The 19,080-nt window shown below is 35.9% G+C and overlaps 1 protein-coding gene across 1 annotated transcript in view; it reads left to right on the forward strand.

Moving 5' to 3' along the window:
* PLAA (phospholipase A2 activating protein) overlaps positions 1-19,080 on the forward strand; it is a 39,091-nt gene that overhangs the window by 8,197 nt on the left and 11,814 nt on the right. Inside the window, exons 3-10 of the mRNA XM_081065518.1 lie at positions 4,521-4,621; positions 4,710-4,830; positions 6,661-6,828; positions 7,246-7,381; positions 9,930-10,099; positions 12,651-12,808; positions 13,483-13,702; positions 15,949-16,020. Of these exons, the coding sequence (XP_080921644.1) occupies positions 4,521-4,621; positions 4,710-4,830; positions 6,661-6,828; positions 7,246-7,381; positions 9,930-10,099; positions 12,651-12,808; positions 13,483-13,702; positions 15,949-16,020 (1,146 nt within the window). The remainder of the gene's footprint in view (positions 1-4,520; positions 4,622-4,709; positions 4,831-6,660; positions 6,829-7,245; positions 7,382-9,929; positions 10,100-12,650; positions 12,809-13,482; positions 13,703-15,948; positions 16,021-19,080) is intronic.

Raw genomic sequence — 19,080 nt, forward strand, 5'->3', positions numbered from 1 at the left:
ACCGCTGATAATAAATGAATGAGTATGTCTGTGTTTCAATAAGTCTTTATCAGTGGACACTGAAATTTGAATGTTAATATAATTTTCACATGTCAACAAGTATCTTGATATTTTTTCCCCAACCACCTAAGATGTAAAAAAACATTCTTAGTTTGTGGACTGTACAAAAACAGGTGGCCTACAGGCCATAGTTTGCTGACCCCTCTAAAAGGTTAGGATTCTTTCTCTTCTTTAAACAGTATTATCATCCCTAAAACAAAACTTAATTTTTTATTACCAAATATTCCGTGAATGTTCAGTACGCAGTTGTCTCATAAATGTTTTTGGACAGTTTGTTTAAAGTGTGACCCAAACAGGGTCCACATATCTTTCTATCAGTTTATTTTCTTTTCCCCTCTATTTGAAACCAGATTATTTTTCCTGTAGAATTTCCTGCATTCTGAACTTTTTTGATGAAATCCTTGTTCCTCCCTTTAACATGTTCCTCAATCCCCAGTAAGCTTTAGTTAGATCTAGAAGCTTGATCAGATTCAGATGCAAGTTTTTGACAAGAACATTTCATAGGTAGTATAGTGCAGTTGCTGTTGTAGCACGTAAAGAGGCACATAATGTCTCTTTTTGTGATGTTAAGGTTGATCAAGTGTTATATCATCCATTCCTTATAAAATTCCCATCAGCTTATTTTATATAATGGTTTTACCATCTATTCCTGGTCATTGCATAGATCCAATATTTCATTAAAATTTACAAAATGATTATACTCCAATTCAACAATTATTTCTGCATTTAATAGCTAGCATTTTTCTATGTATAACTTTCCCACATCAACTTTTTGATTACCATGTGAAACTTTTATACAAAGAAGACAAGATAAATGCTTGTCTTGCTCCCTCCCACATCTTTTTTTTCCTGGGTTTCAAGATGGATTGATTCCCTAACATTTTTTTTCTTTTTGATTCTCAAAATATTTCATATTTGGCCAATGGAAATAATTGGCCAGATTGGCTCCTGAGCCAGAGAATAAGTCTCCAGTGTCCTGCAGTGGGTGAGGATGTACTTTCCTGACTTTGGAGGCTGAGAGGAGAGATCTAGTGTTTCATTGTGTTGTATACAGACTTGGAGTCGCTCTTCTCAGTTTTCAAGTCCTCTGCTTAGCCCCGTACTTCATGGAACCAAGTGGCTAGATACTGAGTCTCATGTTTTGGGGCCAGTCACTCTGCTTCTAATCCCTCTCTGGGATTGTTTAGATTATAACGTCCTCTAGTTTGCTAAATCAGTTATGTTATTTTCAGTCCTCTCTGTCCTTGTAAATTAATACCATTTATAGCATTACTGTGGAGAATCTGCCATTTTCTTTGTTTTGTTTTGGTTTGGTTTTTTGTTGTTTTTCGTTTGTTTTTGGTTTATATACCACATATCAGTGAAATCATAGGGTTCTCTGCTTTTGCTGTCTGACTTATTTCGCTTAGCATTATACTCTCAAGGTCCATCCATGTTGTCACAAATGCTCCTGTATCATCTTTTCTTACTGCCGAATAGTATTCCATTGTGTATATATACCACAGCTTCTTTATCCATTCATCTATCAAAGGACATTTTGGTTGTTTCCATGTCATGGCCACCGTAAACAAAGCTGCAGTGAACATTGGAGCACACGTGTCTTTATGGATAAATGTTTTCAGATTTTTTGGGTAGCTACCCAGGAGAGGGATTGCTGGGTCATATGGTGATTCTATTGGTAATTTTTTGAGGAACCTCCACACTGCCTTCCATAGTGGCTGCACCAGTCTGCGTTCCCACCAACAGTGTATGAGGGTTCCTTTTTCTCCACAGCCTCTCCAACACTTGTTACTATTTGTCTTGTTGATGAAAGCCATTCTGACTGGGGTAAGGTGATGTCTCATTGTGGTTTTTATTTGCATTTCTCTGATGATTAGTGATGTTGAGCATTTTTTCATATGTCTATTTGCCATTTGTATGTCCTCTTTGGAGAAATGTCTCTTCAGGTCCTCTGCCCATTTTTCAATTGGGTTGTTTGTTTTTTTGTTGTTGAGCATCATATGTTCCTTGTATATTTTGGATATTAGCCCCTTATCGGAGGCACTGTTTGCAAAAATCTTCTCCCATTCAGTTGGTTGCCTCTTTATTTTGTCTGTGCAAAAATCTTCTCCCATTCAGTTGGTTGCCTCTTTATTTTGTCTGTGCAAAAATCTTCTCCCATTCAGTTGGTTGCCTCTTTATTTTGTCGATGGTTTCTTTTGCTGTACAGGAGCTTTTAAGTTTCATATAGTCCCATTCATTTATTTTAGCTTTTACTTCCATTGCCTTTGGAGTCAAATACATAAAATGCTCTTTGAACCCAAGGTCCATAAGTTTAGTACCTATGTTTTCTTCTATGCAGTTTATTGTGTCAGGTCTTGTGCTTAAGTCTTTGATCCATTTTGAATTAATTTTGGTACATGGTGACAGATAACAGTCCAGTTTCATTCTTTTGCACGTGGCTATCCAATTCTCCCAGCACCATTTATGGAAGAGGCTGTCTTTCCTCCATTGTATGTTTTCAGTTTCTTTGTCAAAAATTATCTGTCCATATTTATGTGGTTTTATTTCTGGGTTCTCAATTCTATTCCATTGGTCTGTGTGTCTGTTTTTCTGTCAATACCAAGCTGTTTTGATTATTGTAGCCCTGTAGTACAAGGAAAAATCAGGGAGTGTGATACCTCCAGTATTGTTCTTTTTTCTTAAGATTGCTTTGGCTATTCGGGATCTTTTGTGGTTCCAAACAAATCTGATGATATTTTGTTCTATTTCTCTAAAAAATGCCGTTGGGATTTTGATGGGGATTGCATTAAATCTGTGTATTGCTTTGGGTAATATGGCCATTTTAACTATGTTGATTCTTCCAATCCATGAGCACGGAATGTCTTTCCATGTCTTTGTGTTTTCAATTTCTTTCAAAAATGTCTTTATAGTTTTCAGCATATAAATCCTTCACATCCTTGTTTAAGTTTATTCCTAGGTATTTTATTCTTTTTGCTTCAATTGCAAAGCGAATTGTTTTTTGTATTTCTTTTTTTGAGATTTCATTGTTCGTATATAGGAATGCAATGGACTTTTGTATGTTGATTTTCTGGCCAGCAACTTTACTGTATTCGTTGATTGTTTCTAACAGCTTTTTGGTGGAGTCTTTAGGGTTTTCTATATGTAGCATCATGTCATCTGCAAACAGTGATATTTTAACTTCTTCATTCCCAATTTGGATGCCTTTTATTTCTTTCTCTTGCCTGATGGCTCTGGCAAGGACTTTCAAACACTATGTTGAAAAGCAGAGGTGATGGGGACAGCCCTGTCGTGTTCCTGAACGTAGAGCAAAGGGCTTCAGTTTTTCACCATTAATTATGAGATTAGCTGAGGACTTGTCATATATGGCCTTTCTTATGTTAAGGTATTTTCCTTCTATACCTATTTTATTAAGTGTTTTAATCATAAATAGATGTTGTATCTTGTCAAATGCTTTTTCTGCATCAATTGATGTAATCATATGATTTTTGTCCTTTATTTTGTTTATGTGATGTATCACATTGATGGATTTGCAGATGTTGAACCATCCTTGTGCCCCGGGGATGAACCCCACTTGGTCGTGACGAATAATCTTTTTAATGCATTGTTGTATTCGATTTGATAAAATTTTCTTTAGGATTTTTGCATCAGTATTCATCAGAGATATTGGTCTGTAGTTTTCTTTTTTTGTGTTGTCCTTACCAGGTTTTGGTATTAGGGTAATGTTGGCCTCATAAAATGAGTTAGGGAATACTGTCTCTTCTTCAATTTTTTGGAAGAGTTCGAGCAGGATTGGTATTAGATCCTGTTTGAAAGTTTGGTAGAATTCACTAGTGAAGCCATCTGGTCCTGGAGTTTTGCTTTTGGGAAGGTTTTGAATGACTGATTCAATTTCGTTACTGGTGATCGGTCTGTTTATTTTAAGTCTTCTTTGTCCTTGTAAAATAATACCATTTATAGCATTACTGTGGACAATCTGCCATTTTCAATCAGAATTCTGTCTTATTTTATTTCCATGTTTTTAGATAATTTTTATATTTATACTTTTTAGCCTGTATAATTTTACATCAATAAGACATTTAATTAACTATTCCATTACTATTGAACATTTAGCTTGGTTACAGTTTTTGTCACTTTAACTAAAGCGATCCTTAATATCTATCTAAACAGCATTGCAAATCATTTGCATTGTATCCCTATGTAGTTTCTTAGAACTGGAAGGGATTGCGCATCCCACTTAATCCTGCTTCCTCATTTTACAGAGGAGGGATCTGAGGTTATGTAATACCCCTGCCATTAGACAGCTGGGACTTGGACCCAGGCAGTCTGACACCAGTCTGTGCTCTCAACCACTGCTCCCTTCTGCGTCTCCATTGAGTTAAGCCTTAATTGGATAACTAACGAAGTTGAGCATTTTTTTGATATGAAAATGCATTAACCAATGCCCTTTTTCCTTTTAGTTTGTAGTCTTTCATCTGGAAAATTTGGAACATTACTTAGTGGCTCATGGGACACTACTGCTAAAGTCTGGCTGAATGACAAATGCATGATGACCTTACAGGTATAAGTAGTTCTGTGTGAATATTCTAGATAATAATTAAATACATTGATTCTGTGGCAACTTAAATTAATACCCGTTTTGCTCACAGGGTCATACAGCTGCAGTCTGGGCGGTCAAGATCTTACCTGAGCAGGGCTTAATGTTAACTGGATCTGCAGACAAGACTATTAAACTGTGGAAAGCTGGAAGATGTGAGCGGACTTTTTCGGGTAAGATGAGTGTGAACACTTTTATAATCTCATCACTTCATATTTACTGAGATGGTCTTTCTGTCAAAGATTTAGGAGCTTGAAAAATGATATCTGAAAAATGCCACTGTATAGCTTTTTAAAGCATATAATGACACTTCTCATTAAACCAGATGTGGACTAATGTAGCTAACAGATAGGCTATGATATGTGTATGTGTTTCTATGAGTTATATGTACGTATGTAATTTTTGGTACGCAGTTATGTTTTTGCTTGTCATTTGAACAAGTTCAGTCTGAAACTTCCAAGCATCAGCCTTATTGATGGTGGATCAGTGGTGTTATCTTCATACATGGAGGAAAACATGAGTGCTTTTATTAATATTGAAGCACACTGCTTAATAATAAATTTTAGACTCTGGTTATGTGGTGGTTTAGGTGGGTATTCTTTTTAAACCTCAGTTATTCAGTAACTCTCACACTGAGGCATCTGCTGTGTAATACTAGTATTGCTGATGTATTTGTGGGGTACTTATGTTTTTGTTGTGAAATATTTTTTTTGTTTTTTTTCTCTTGCTTACTTTTAAAAAGTTGATCACCACCCTGGTTAATACTGCAGTAAGTCCCTTTGTGAAGATTAAACTATCTGTAGATGGAAATGGACAATGAGTTTCAATAAACATCTCTGTTTGCTTCTATACATACATACAGAGGGTTCCAAAAAATGTATACACATTTTAAGAAAGGAAAAAAGTGTATTAAAATGGTACTACTCAATGTATATTGATAACAAAGGATAAATACAAGTCATGTATCAAGTTGTTAGTAATCTGTGATAAATAATCTACATTAGCAAATACTGAGCATTGGAAAAGTTTTGACTTCTGATGTGTATTATTAGATCACAGACTTTAGAGAATGGTTTGTCCTTAAAAAAAAATTGTAGTGATATCTTCTACAAGACTTCAATTAATATTGAAAGAAATTGAATTTTATGAAGCTTTTTGAAAACATATAATATACTTTGATAAGTGGAATATATATATTTTCCATATATATCTGCATTTATATAATGAAGAACATTATGCAAGAAGTTTATTCCATAAATTCTTGCCATTTGAAAAAAAATCATTAATTGTCATTTTAATACTTGCATTTATATAAAGTGTGAAATGTTTCCATTGATAAATCAGCAATGTTTTGGCTCTATATTTGCATTTTGATTGAAGCTAAAGGTAGGATTATGAGACAGGAAACTTGAACTCTTGTTTTAGCTTTGGCACTAATTGCATGGTTTTAGAGAAATTAATCGCTCTCAACCTATTCCTGCGTATTTTAATGAAGTTTATTATTTTTTGATGGTTTTATGTCAAACTCAAATGGAATCTTTTGTAATCTTAGTTTTTTCTTTATTTCTCTGAAGCTTTATAAATGTTAATTTCAATATTGTGTAGTGAGAAACTTAAGGGATATTTATTCCTTGTTATATATTTCTGTTACATTTGAATATTGTGTATGTTATGAATTGCTCTTGTTACTGGGGAAGAAAAGTTGAAATTGTCTGGTAAAAAAGGAGAATTGTAGGGATCAGAATCCTGTTTCTGGAAGGTTTTAAGAAATAATTTGGAAAAGATGTGATAAATATAATTTTCCAAGATGTAATAAAAAAGATGTTGCCAAACTTAAAATAAAAATTTTGGTTATGAGGCTTTTCTACAGAAAAATGAATTTCTCAAACTTGAAATTCAGTTTTTACTACTCACTGATGTGTTTTATAACGTTAGTGAAGTATGTACAGCTATCTACCAAATGATCCATTTTATTAATTTGCATTGTTCTTTTTTTAATACAGGGCATGAAGACTGTGTAAGAGGTTTGGCAATTTTGAGTGAAACAGAATTTCTTTCCTGTGCAAATGATGCCAGTATTAGAAGGTGGCAAATCACTGGCGAGTGTCTTGAAGTATATTATGGACATACAAATTATATTTATAGCATATCTGTCTTTCCAAATTGTAAAGGTAAGATTATCTTATACCATGTGTTTAAAATTTTGCATTGGCCATTGTTCCATCACATTCTTGAGGTGAGGGAAAGAGGACTGATGACTTAAATCAATTTACTAACTGTAACCTGAGTAATTTAGAAACTTCATTTCATAAGTATTTTTTCCTAAAGGAAAGAATTATATGATCATCTTTATATTAATTCAGGTTTACTTTGTATAATTTATTGGTGTAAAGTATAGTACGTAAGATGTGAAATGTATAAAAATGTGATTCTTAAAGTTGTGTATAAGAGACAAATACATAACATTTAAAACTATAATTTTAAAATACTTTGGGGTTAAAAAATCAGCCTGCCTGGAAAGATGGTATGTATAAATGTACTTAATTTTATTTATTCAAGGTAATTGTTTCTCTGTTCCTTAATATTAGATTTTGTGACAACAGCAGAAGACAGATCTCTGAGAATCTGGAAACATGGGGAATGTGCTCAAACAATTCGACTTCCAGCTCAATCTATATGGTGCTGCTGTGTGCTAGACAACGGTGACATTGTGGTTGGTGCAAGGTATTTATATTCTAATCAATCAATAAATAACATGTCTAGGCCTTTGGTAGGCATTAGAGTGCACAGAGATAAGCCATAAGGAATTTCAGATGAATTGGAGAGACGATATGCACATATCTGTTATATCTATTTAACAGTCCATATACCTACAGTAGTAGGTATAACACTAATGATGCAGGATATATTACACCAGTATTGTATTACAAGTGTGTGGCTGAAACACTGAATGCAAAAGAAGGTCGAGGTTGACGTGGGAAAACTTTCTGGAGAAGAAGAAATTAGGATGGGATTTTGAAAGATAATGAGTAAGAACGGAAGTGAGAATTTTTGTCAAAAGCAACAAATGAGTCAAGGTGTGGTGTGGAAATGAAAGGGATCGTGTAGGAGATGAAGGAATATGACAGAGGACTAATACTGGGGAAAAGTTGGTCAGACGTAAGGCGGATCTTCATTACGGACAACCTTGAATGTCAGGCATTTTTAAAATTAAGTGTTTGGGGTTAAAAGGTTGTAGCTATTGAGGAAGAAGTGATATGATTAAAACAACTTGTGAATTATTATATATGTAAGTTGCATTTAACTAGTGGGACCATGGGAAGGAAAGCAAATTAGCAAGCCATTACAGTAATAAGGGTGTGAAGTTGTGAAATATTGGCCCTATAGTGCAAATGGATAAGAGACCAAAAGTGAGATAATGCAAAGAAAACAGGATTAGAAAGCGATGAAAGAAAAGAATAAAACTTCAAACTTGGTGACTAAAAGACCACAATAGTTAAAAGGGGGACATGGGAGAATTGGTTTGATGCAGAAGGTGATGACTTTGGTTTTAGGCTTTGTGACGTTCTAGTGGTGATTAACCCCCCTCATACCAGTAGATTATGGGCATTTGGACTGCAGCCGGACAACTGTGACTGAAGATAAAGATTTGCACAAAACTGCCAAAAGTCAAGTGATGGACCACTTTTCTCTGAGGGAAGAAGCATAGCGGGGAAGAAATAGAAAACTAAAGACTGAATCTTGTGATATACTGTTGGGTGAAGAAAGAGAAGCCAGTAGGTTAAGCAGAAAAAGGAATCCAGAGGTTGAAATTCAGAGATGAAAAGCAGTCATTTGGAAGGAAGATCGTGATCAGTGTCAATGTATATACAAGTTAAGGAATGGAAAGTTGGAAAAGCTTTTGGATCTGGCTTGCAAGAAGTTAACAAGTAACTTTTTTGATACCACATTTTGGTAGAAAATGATAGAAGAAGGTAAATAATAGGAGACGGACAAAGAGTTTTGAGGCAATAGATGAAGGAAAGGATTATGGACTATGCTGGCATTGAGGCAAGAAGAAAAAGCTGCAAGGGACAGACGGTCTAACAAACTAGAGGTGTTTTTACACTCTGGCTGGGCCAGGGGTTAGTTTTTTTCTCCCTTAAGCACATTTAAAGTTGAAGAAAAAACAACAACAAAACAACGAGTGAAATTGCTGTTAGTGGAAGGTTAAGTAAGAAACTAAATTTTCTGTAGAATGGGTAGGATTAGTACAGTTGAAAGTGGCTAACTTGCCTGCTCTACCCCAAATTTAGAATTGAGAAATCATGGAAATGAAACCATTTTTCTGAGAACAGGGGTTGTGACTGCCATCTGGTACAAAGGCACGACCTCTTTCTTTCTTTCTTCCTTTCTTTCTTTCTTTCTTTCTTTCTTTCTTTCTTTCTTTCTTTCTTTCTTTCTTTCTTTCTTTCTTTCCTTCCTTCCTTCCTTCCTTCCTTCCTTCCTTCCTTCCTTCCTTCCTTCCTTCCTTCCTTCCTTCCTTCCTTCCTTCCTTCCCTCTGTCTCTCTCTCTCTCTCTTTCTTTCTTCCTTTTTAATTTTTTTTGGGGTCGGGGGGATCATTGTGTTTCTCCAGGGCCCATCAGCTCCAAGTCGTTGTCCTTCAATCTAGTTGTGGAGGGCGCAGCTCAGCTCCAAGTTCAGTCGCTGTTTTCAATCTTTAGTTGCAGGGGGCATAGCCCACTATCCCATGTGGGAATTGAACCACCAACCTTGTTGTTCAGAGCTCACGCTCTAACCAACTGAGCCATCCAGCTGCCCGGCACTTTTTTCTTGATTGCTAGTTTATGACAACTCCATGTTTCCCTAGTGAACAGATACTGAGCAGATATTTCTAAGCCTTATGGTGGGCACTTGAGCCCTTTATAAAGTAAACCAGCCTGACAGGCTTCTTTATACCATAATACCTATGTAACATTGACTTTGAAAGTGTACACTCTATCTAGATTTTTATGATGGTAAATATGTAACTTGGAATAAATTGTGTTAAATACATTTCTCTGTCCTTCACCAGTAATTTTTCCCTAGTCTTTTTCCACCCTATGCATTGCTTTAGAGAATAACAGAGGGTAGTGTGTGCTGATGTCAGCATAGTACGATACTCAGCAATAAATACATAGTAATGTTTCTCATATTCACAAATACAGATTAGTTTTGCTTTGGAACATGCGTGTGTGATGATGTTTATACACAATGGCAGTGACTTAAAATCAGTTTGTTTTTCCTTATAGTGATGGTATTATTAGAGTGTTTACAGAATCAGAGGATCGGACAGCGAGTGCTGAGGAAATCAAGGCTTTTGAGAAAGAACTGTCTCAGGCAACCATTGATTCCAAAACTGGTGATTTAGGGGACATTAACGCAGAGCAGCTTCCTGGGAGGGAACATCTGAATGAACCTGGTAAATATTTCAGTGTATCTAGTAGTAAAAATTGTTGTTTGCCTTCTGGAATAATTAAAGTGGTAAGAAAAAAAGGTGGTTTTTCTAATCATTTGGCGTTATTCTCATTGACAGATACTGATATTTTTTAGGATTTTTACTATTATGCATGAGAATCGCTATGAAAAATTGCATTCTTTTTCCCTTTTCTCATCCTTTTAAAAACTTTGAGCTAAGCGCCCTATAAATACTTTTGTTCTTCAGAATGAATCAATACTTAGCTCCTACATAGTAGGTACTCAAAAGTCACTTATTTTAACACCTTTTGGTTGATTGGATTCCCTAAAATTGTACAGACTAAAAATAAAAATGAGTTTTAAAAAAGCAACGTCTGCTTAATGAATTGGGGATCATTTGGGTTTAAAATTGGAGGAGAGCTGTGTCTCAAATGAAATCTTGTTTTGGATATATCCCTGATCCATTATATCAGTGGTTCTCGGAACTTGGTCCATGGACACCTGGGAATTCTGAGATCCTGTCAGGATGTCCACAGGATCAAAACTAATTTTACAATACTAAGGTGTTATTTGACTCTACACTGTGTTAACGTTTAAGATACAGAAGCAATGGTGGGTAGAACTTAGTATACAAATTAAGGCCGTGGTAATTGTGTTTATCACCAGCACACAATTGTAGTTAAAAATAAAATGCTATCTGCCCTCAAAAATGTCCTTGAGGAAACATTAAAAATTAATTTTATTACATCTTGACCCTTTAATACTTTTTTTTTTTTTTATGTTCTGAATGACAGAATATAAGTTACATGTAAAGTATACCAAAGCACTGTGGTGTCTCAAGGATCAGTACTTACACAGTCATTTAAGTTGCAGGCTGAACTATTCTCTTTTTTCATGGAATGCCACTCTTACGTCTAAGAATGACTAACTATGATTATTTAGGCTTGGATATTTGGTAGGCATTTTTTTGAAATTGAACAAAGTGAGCATGTCACTTTAAGAAAAACCACTGACGATATTTGTTGCCAAAGATAAAGCTCAAACTCTCTCAAGTACAAATTGAAATTCTGAAAAATTTGTTTTCTGCCACATGAGCTTGATAGTTTCCTAATACTTAAAAGACTATTCTAATGATATCAGTAGTAATATTAACAAATATAATTTTTTTGATATTGAATAAAATGTGTAAACATGTGGAAGATCCACATAGCTCATTTAATCAATATTTTCCAAATGACCAGTTCATGGTGTTACCAATCGTGAATGTAAAAAATCTGTTCAAAGTGTATCTCACCAATGGGTTTTAGTGTAAGACAGCATGAAAAAATTCATTGATATGGTTTCAGATTTTAAATTTTAACCTTTAAGGACCTACTTCATGTAGAATATTCACATTTTTCTGAAAGGGCTATTCAACTAGTCTTTTCTTTTTCAACTATACTATCTTCTGTGACAGGCTGGATTTTCTTTATATACTTCAACCAAAACAGCAAATTAAATGCAGAGGCAGGTATGGTAAATCTAGCTGTCTTCTAGAGACAGTAAAATAATTTACAAATATGGAAAACAATGCCAGTATTCTCACTAAACTTCTAAAAAAATATACTTACTTTTTATTAAATATCATTTATTCAATATATAATGGATCTATTACCGTTTTCCATGAAGTAGATACATTTTTTTACTTTCCTCATTTTTAATTTCAAATCCAATAAATCAGTTGGTATAACTCACATTAAAAAAAGCTCTTAGGGCTTCTGAATAACTTTTATGACTGTAAGAGATCTTGAAACCAAAGCTTGGAGAACTACTGCATTAATATCATGTTTTTGATATTTTTTACAAGTCTTTACAAGTATATTTGGCCTTGTACATCAGTCATTCCAATGACCTGGGTTTTAATCAAGGGTGAGATGGGAAGTCACTGAAGGATCTCCAGCAGAGAAGTGTCTGGAGCTCCTTGAACTTTGAAAAGAAGTTCTATGGTAGCTTGACATTAGGGGACCCCTGGGCAGGAGTAGAAGGCCATTGAATCATTCAGTTGAGAAACGGCAAAATGATGGCTTGTACCAATGGGTAGCAGTAGAGATGGTGCGAAGAGGTAGTTTTTCTCGATATATTTTAAAGATAGACCAGATAGAATTTGCTGAAAGATTAGCTGTGAGGTTGAGAGAAAGAGGAATCAGACTCTTCTATTCTTTTTGGCCTTCGCGGCTAGAAAAGCAGAGAGGCATTTACTAAAATGAAAGTGTTGTCCGAGGATATACAGTAATAAAACTTGTTTTACTTTTGATGGGCAAGCTACTTCCTGGTAGAATCACATTTTTTTAAACCTTTATTTAATAAAGTTTCCTTTTAACCATTATTTTCTTTTTGGTCACTTTCCAGTAGAATTGATTATATTTTAAAATCTTTTGTTTGATACAATTTTCTATTAAACTAAAATGTAGATTGTTTTTTATGTATAAATTTTAATGTTAAAAATTTCCTACCTAAATGTGTTTGAATTTTACTCTGCCATTCTACCTTTGATTCTCAAAAATTTTTATTTTAAGGTACTAGAGAAGGACAGACTCGTCTAATCAGAGATGAGGATAAAGTCGAAGCCTATCAATGGAGTGTTAGTGAAGGGAGGTGGATAAAAATTGGTGATGTCGTTGGCTCATCTGGTGCTAATCAGCAGACATCTGGAAAAGTTTTATATGAGGGGAAAGTATGTTGACTTCTACTTTCTAATTACCAATATCGTAAAGCATTCCACAAATTAAAGGTTTTCTTTTCCCTTTTTTTTTCATGCTAATGAAATTTTCTTTGGTATTTGAACATTTAAAAATACATTTCTATGGGGAAATTCGCTCATTTCCCTGACTTAAAATAAATTTTTTAAGACTCTGTCCACGTAGGGAGAGCTGTATTTCATAGGCATTATTTGTCTTTTAGTAGTTTCCCTTCATAAGATATTCCCAACAATTTTGGGTTAGGAGCTTCTGTGCCATCTTTCATCTAATGTTTCATGCCTATATTTAACTTGACAAGACGTGAGAGACCCTGCAGGGCAGTGCTTATAATGCCAGCATGTTTTGGTTAGTGGGGCTAATACTTTTGGCCTTGAGATCAGCCAACTAGAAAGTTTCCTTTGGCTTTAGAATTAAAATGTAGTCGTAATCCATCTCCCACTTCCCAGTGAAATTCTATTCTCGCAGCACATGCAATGGTTGCTACTAATCGTTATATGCCAAGTGGGAGATTTTAACATTGCACTTTAGAAAAAGTTTAAGTACTATAATTACTAAAATAAAGAACATAACATCTGCGTTATATATGTCATTAATATATATAAACAGATAAGTTAGTAATCATTATCTCCTTTTTATATTCCTATTAAAGGAATTTGATTATGTTTTCTCAATTGATGTCAATGAAGGTGGACCATCATATAAATTGCCATACAACATCAATGATGACCCCTGGTTAACAGCATACAACTTCTTGCAGAAGAATGATTTGAATCCCATGTTTTTGGATCAAGTGGCTAAATTTATTATTGATAACACAAAGGGTCAAATGTTGGGACTTGGGAACACCAGTTTTTCAGATCCGTTTACAGGTAATTTAGGGTTTGTATTAAGTCTTAATGTATTTCTATCATTTTTGGTTGATTTTCATTTTTTTGATGTGTTTAAAAGCCCATAATGATTAGCTGTTTAAATAAAAACCAAGATCTATAGTAGGTTTTTACTTCAAATTCACATTTGTGAGCCTCAAATTATACAGTAATTCTGTATTCATAAAAATGATTGTAAATTGTTCTCTTTCAAAAATACAGCCACACTGTAAATAAAATTAAGAAACTTTTTTGGTTCAAATAAACTCTTATAAAAATTTAGGAAAAAGTTAAACTTTAATTTCGTCATTTTAAATGAAAAGAGACTTCTATGTTTCTTTTACATAGTTGCTTCTTTTTAAAAATATATGTTGTGGAAGGATGTTGGTACTAAGGGAGAATATGGCTGCCATGCCGTGCTTTGACAAAACCTCACATGCCTGGCCTGTGGCATCTGCAATTTCATATTGTTGGAGCAGTCATTGTATGGTGGTGGTGGGAGGTGCAGCTTTCTAAAAGTTTGCTGTGGCTGAACCAAGGAGAAAGGCATACGCAGATTTCTACAGAAATTATGATTCCATGAAAGATTTTGAGGAGATGAGGAAGGCTGGTATCTTTCAGAGTGCAAAGTGGTAGCGGAGTGGAAAGAATTTCTTTGAGTTGACTTCCATGGAAGTTTGTCACTGACCTATTTCTATGTTCCTGAGCTATGAAACATCGACATTTGGGCTAAGAAATAGTTCCTCTTAATAAATAAACAATTAACAAATGTTTTGGAAAGTAGTAAAAAACAGAAACAAAAATACATTTTGCGGTGAAATTTAGTAAATAGAAATTCTTTTTTTACCTGAGGATAAATTGGTTAGTTGTGCATCAAATCTAGGGTGATTTGTATTCCACGTCTTCATTTTACATCAGTTGTTTGAATGTAGTATATACAGTGTCTAAAATGTTGTAAAATGAGATGATGTTTTCATGCCAGTCCATAAATTATAATCCTAGTAGTATTGGCCTGAGTCCTGGGTCCTGGGAACTGAAGTCATTGTACAGGAAGAAATAAAATGCTTCCTCTCTTCTTAGGTATAGAGCAAGCTTTAAATAAAATTTCGAAATTGGTACTGTATTAATGTTTTACTGTTTTCAGTTTTGACTCCATTTTTCACACGCCAGTGCTTTTATTTTACAAGATCCCATCCTCTCCCTGTCTCAAGTTCCTTAAACAGATCTTTTTTCCTTCCCCAACAGATACTTCATGTTCCAAATTATCTCCTCTTTCTAGTTCAAAATCCCACTGCCAGTTAACATAATAAAGCTAATCTCATCTGCGTGTTAACTTAAACAGAATTATCAGACTGATTCAGTACTGGAGAACTATAAATGATGTAACCTTCCCAATAGTTGCACTTGACCAAAACGGAGAGAAAAATATTTTCATTACCAGGATGTTTTGGTTGGTGGAATTTCCTACTACAGTGCAAAAGAGTGAACACATGATTGCAGTATTGTATAAGCTATTTTGTGGGACTGGCTCCATCTGGAAATCGAACAACTATTTGGCTCCTCTGACACTTTAACTTTATAAGAATCTTTACATATATCTTTTTGTAGATGCCTCTGATTATTTCCTTAGAGGTACTGACAACCTGCACTCACACACAGGGCACATTTGTAAATGTAGAAATGGAAATCTGTTTCTTCTGTAGCACTCATCCAGATTTGTAATTCTCTTTTCCAGTAGGTTATAAGCTTCAGTGAATACAAGCAATCATGTTCTCTGCTGGATCCCCAGCACTGAATGCACTGTTTGTCACATGAATTAATGAACCCAGGGGTTCTCTAAAAGATTAACATTTGATGCCTGTGGTTTTGATAGCAACTGCAACAGCAGGAATTCTAGTGAATTTGTATAGGAGCAGGAACTGATTGTATGTATGTATTATTTAGGTCAGAGACCACCTGCAATTTCTCTTATATTTGAATTCCTAGTTATTTTAATATTTAAATGTGAGAGCAAAGGTGTAATAAAGTATTAAAGATAAGAAAACAAAACTTGAGAATCACTGAAATTTTAGTTTCTTACTAGTCTTTCCGAGTATAAGACTTTTGACCATAACTTCTATTATTCTCTCACGTGACAGCCTAGCTCTTCTGTTTTTCTCCAAGCTTAGTCTTCTAATATAAGCATTATGCTGTTTATGAAATTCAAGTTTTTGGTGAAACTTCAGCTTTTCCTTTGTTTGCATGCACAGGTGGTGGTCGGTATGTTCCAGGCTCTTCATCAGGGTCTTCTAACACACTGCCTGCAGCAGATCCTTTTACAGGTGAGGTGCAATTTTGATTAATGTGTCTTTACTAAATGTATTTATAGCGTTTTACATTATATGGCTTTCCATTTTGGAGATATCATCCCATACCTGGTAATTCCCTTATGTATACATCCCAATTTTGATGGATCTCCTTTTCTTGAAAGTCTAATTTTTGCTTCTTCCTGGAGTACTTTTGTGACTTTCCTCATGACTTTTAAATACAATATTATTATAGCTCATCATTTTTTCCAGTGGTCCTTCCTCCAAGGAGAGTCATTAAGAGTGTAGGTTTTAGAGCCAGACAGACCTTGTTTCAGAATTTGGCTGTACCACTTACTTGCTTCACATAGCAAGTAAGTGGCCAAAATAATTCTCCAGAAAATCCAACAAAAGCACGGTTTATTCTGGAAAAGAAAAAGAAACGAGGTCACCCCAGTAGTGTGTGAGCACGCTTCTGACTGGCAGTCTAACCGGCCGCACACGTGCAAAAAGTCCTGATTCCAAGATGGCTTCTCCATTTATTAGCATCCTTCCCCCAGAAGTGACCACAAAGTTTAACAGTAAGTCAGGACTAGAGAGTTAACAAGGGGCTCAGCTCCACCCATAGTCCTCCCAGCTCTTAAGATACCGTTTCACTTTTATCATTCCCTCCTCTTGATCAAGGTCTTTTCTCTAAAAGATCATTGATCAACAGTCAGGTCTTCTAGTCTCAGGTTTTCCAGTGTCCAGCCTTTTGTCCCTTGGTGTCTGTTCAGCCTTTTGTCCCTCGATGTCAGAATGGCCTCTTCTGGGTGTCATTTCTTACACCATGGGGAAGAGTGCATGGATTGGGGAACAGCTGGTGTCCAGTGTCGACCGGCATCAGAAGCAGAGCTTAAATAGATCAAAGTTAAAGGTAGAATTAGAACAACATGGCAACCTAGCTTATGTGTCAGGCATAGACCAAGAACTCAAGCTCCTTAGAGGTCACCTACTTTAAATTTTGACAGCTTTAGGTTCAGGTCACCAGACTGTGTGCTTTTCCAGTCAGGGTTTGGTGCCTTCTATAGGTGTGACAGGTGTATCCAAGAGTCTACTCACTGCAGTTTGGCAGCACAGGGGTTAGTCAACAGTACCTGGTAAGGGCCCTCCAGCGTGATTGGAGTGAATCCTCTTTTAGATGTCTTTTCCAATAAACAAAATCTCCAGGTTGTAGAGTATGGATTTTTAGTTTTTCATTTTCCTGGTGAAACGATTGTTTGACGAAAGCATGAATATTGTTGGTAGACTCAATTAAGCCTTTACAATAATGAAGTATGTCTCCTTTCATCCAACGTGGATCAAGAGAGGCAGGGGCCAAATGCATAGGGCGGCCTGTAATTATCTCAAAGGGTGAGAGCTTATGAATCCCAAAAGGGGTAGGATCTGAGATTTAAAAGGACTAATGACAATGTTTTTGGCCAAGGTATTTGAAGAGTTTCTGTAAAATTTGCCAATTGAGTCTTAATAATGCCAGTAGTGCATTCAGCCAATTCTGAAGATTGAGGATGGTGAGCACAGTGAAAATGTTGTAGGACTGGCCAAACAGCACAGACTTGCTTTAGCACCCGCCCAGTGCAGTGGCTTCCTCGATCACTGTGGAGTTCAAGAGGAGTTCCCCAAGTGGGAATAATCTCCTCTAACAGTACTTTAGCCACTGCAGATGCATTGGCATGTCTGCAAGGGAAAGCTTCCGTCCTGTGAGAAAACATACGTTATGACTAAAACATATTTGTGTCCATAAGATGAGGAAGCTCTATGAAGTCTAGTTGCCAGACCTCAAAGGGAGGTAAGGAAACCACATTGTTTCCATAGCATTCCAAAGTCATGGGCTACCCCAAAGTCATATCTGCTGTCAGTATAAATGTTGACAGCTTTACCCTTTGCTAAAATGCAAGCTCAAGTGAGGGCGTATAATTCAGCCTGCTGTGCTGAAGTGGCCAGAGGCAAAGGTGCTGCCTTGGTGACTTCAGGAGTTACAACAGCATAACCAGCACAGTACTCACCATTGTCGTTTTTCAAGTACAAAACATCGATAAACCATGAGGAATCAGCTTTACCCAGAGGAGTCTTCTGCAAATCCTCACGAGGAGTCAGAAGGTGACGTTAATTTCAGGCAATCATGAGGGGCATTTTCAGTCTCACAAGGAAGGAAACCCAGCATACTTCTCTAAGAAGTCTCTGCCTAATAAATGGGTAGGGGCAGAAGAACTAAGGAGAAAATGATGTTAATGTTCTTCTCTGAAGGGACCTAGACAATAAAGAATAGGTTCAGATACGTAAACCTGTTGGGGAAGGACTGGAAAAAGCCCCTGTAATTCCTTGGACCCCTGTCACTAGTTATTAGGAAGGCCTGAACGAGACTGGTTAGTAGGCAGAAAGCGTCTTGTACGCTTCAATTTATGGCAGTCCCTTTTCCAATGTCCTTGATCCTTGCAGTAATGGCAAAAAGTTGGAGTTCTCTGATTTCCCACAGGGTCTCCCATTTGCCACCTCTGAAAGTCAAAAGTCTTTGCAATTTTAGCTCTATGTGGCTTGTCTAGGGTACTGGCAAGCTCATTAGCCAAATTTACCAAGTCTAGGCATAGTTCCCCATCACATCCTGGATCTCCTAACCAAGAGGTGAAGGTTTTTATTTTGCTCATTGACAAACAAATAATTAAGTTACATGTGTGGTGTCAATATCTGAAGGAAGACCAGAATTTTCCTTAAAAACTACCTGAAACCTATTATAATAATCATGAACAGATTTGTTAGGCCTTTGGTAGCAAGTGTAAATTTTGCTCCAATCGATAGACCTTGGAAAGGCTTTTGGATTGCTTGATAAAGCTTTCGAGCAAGTTCTCTGGCTTCCTCCCAATAATTGGAGGTTTGCTTTTCTAAATACCTTTCAGGATGCTCCCATCTGGCAATCCTCATCCAATGTCTAGCTTGGCCTTCACCAACCAACATATGGATTAGCTGGTACAAATCAGAAAACCCAGGCTGATGGGATTGAATAGTAATATCAAATTCCTCAGCAAACTTATTAGAATTTCATTTACCTTAGGAAATTCC

Source organism: Rhinolophus hipposideros, assembly GCF_964194185.1.
Source record: "Rhinolophus hipposideros genome assembly, chromosome: 11".
In the NCBI taxonomy this organism is placed as follows: Eukaryota; Metazoa; Chordata; class Mammalia; order Chiroptera; family Rhinolophidae; genus Rhinolophus; species Rhinolophus hipposideros.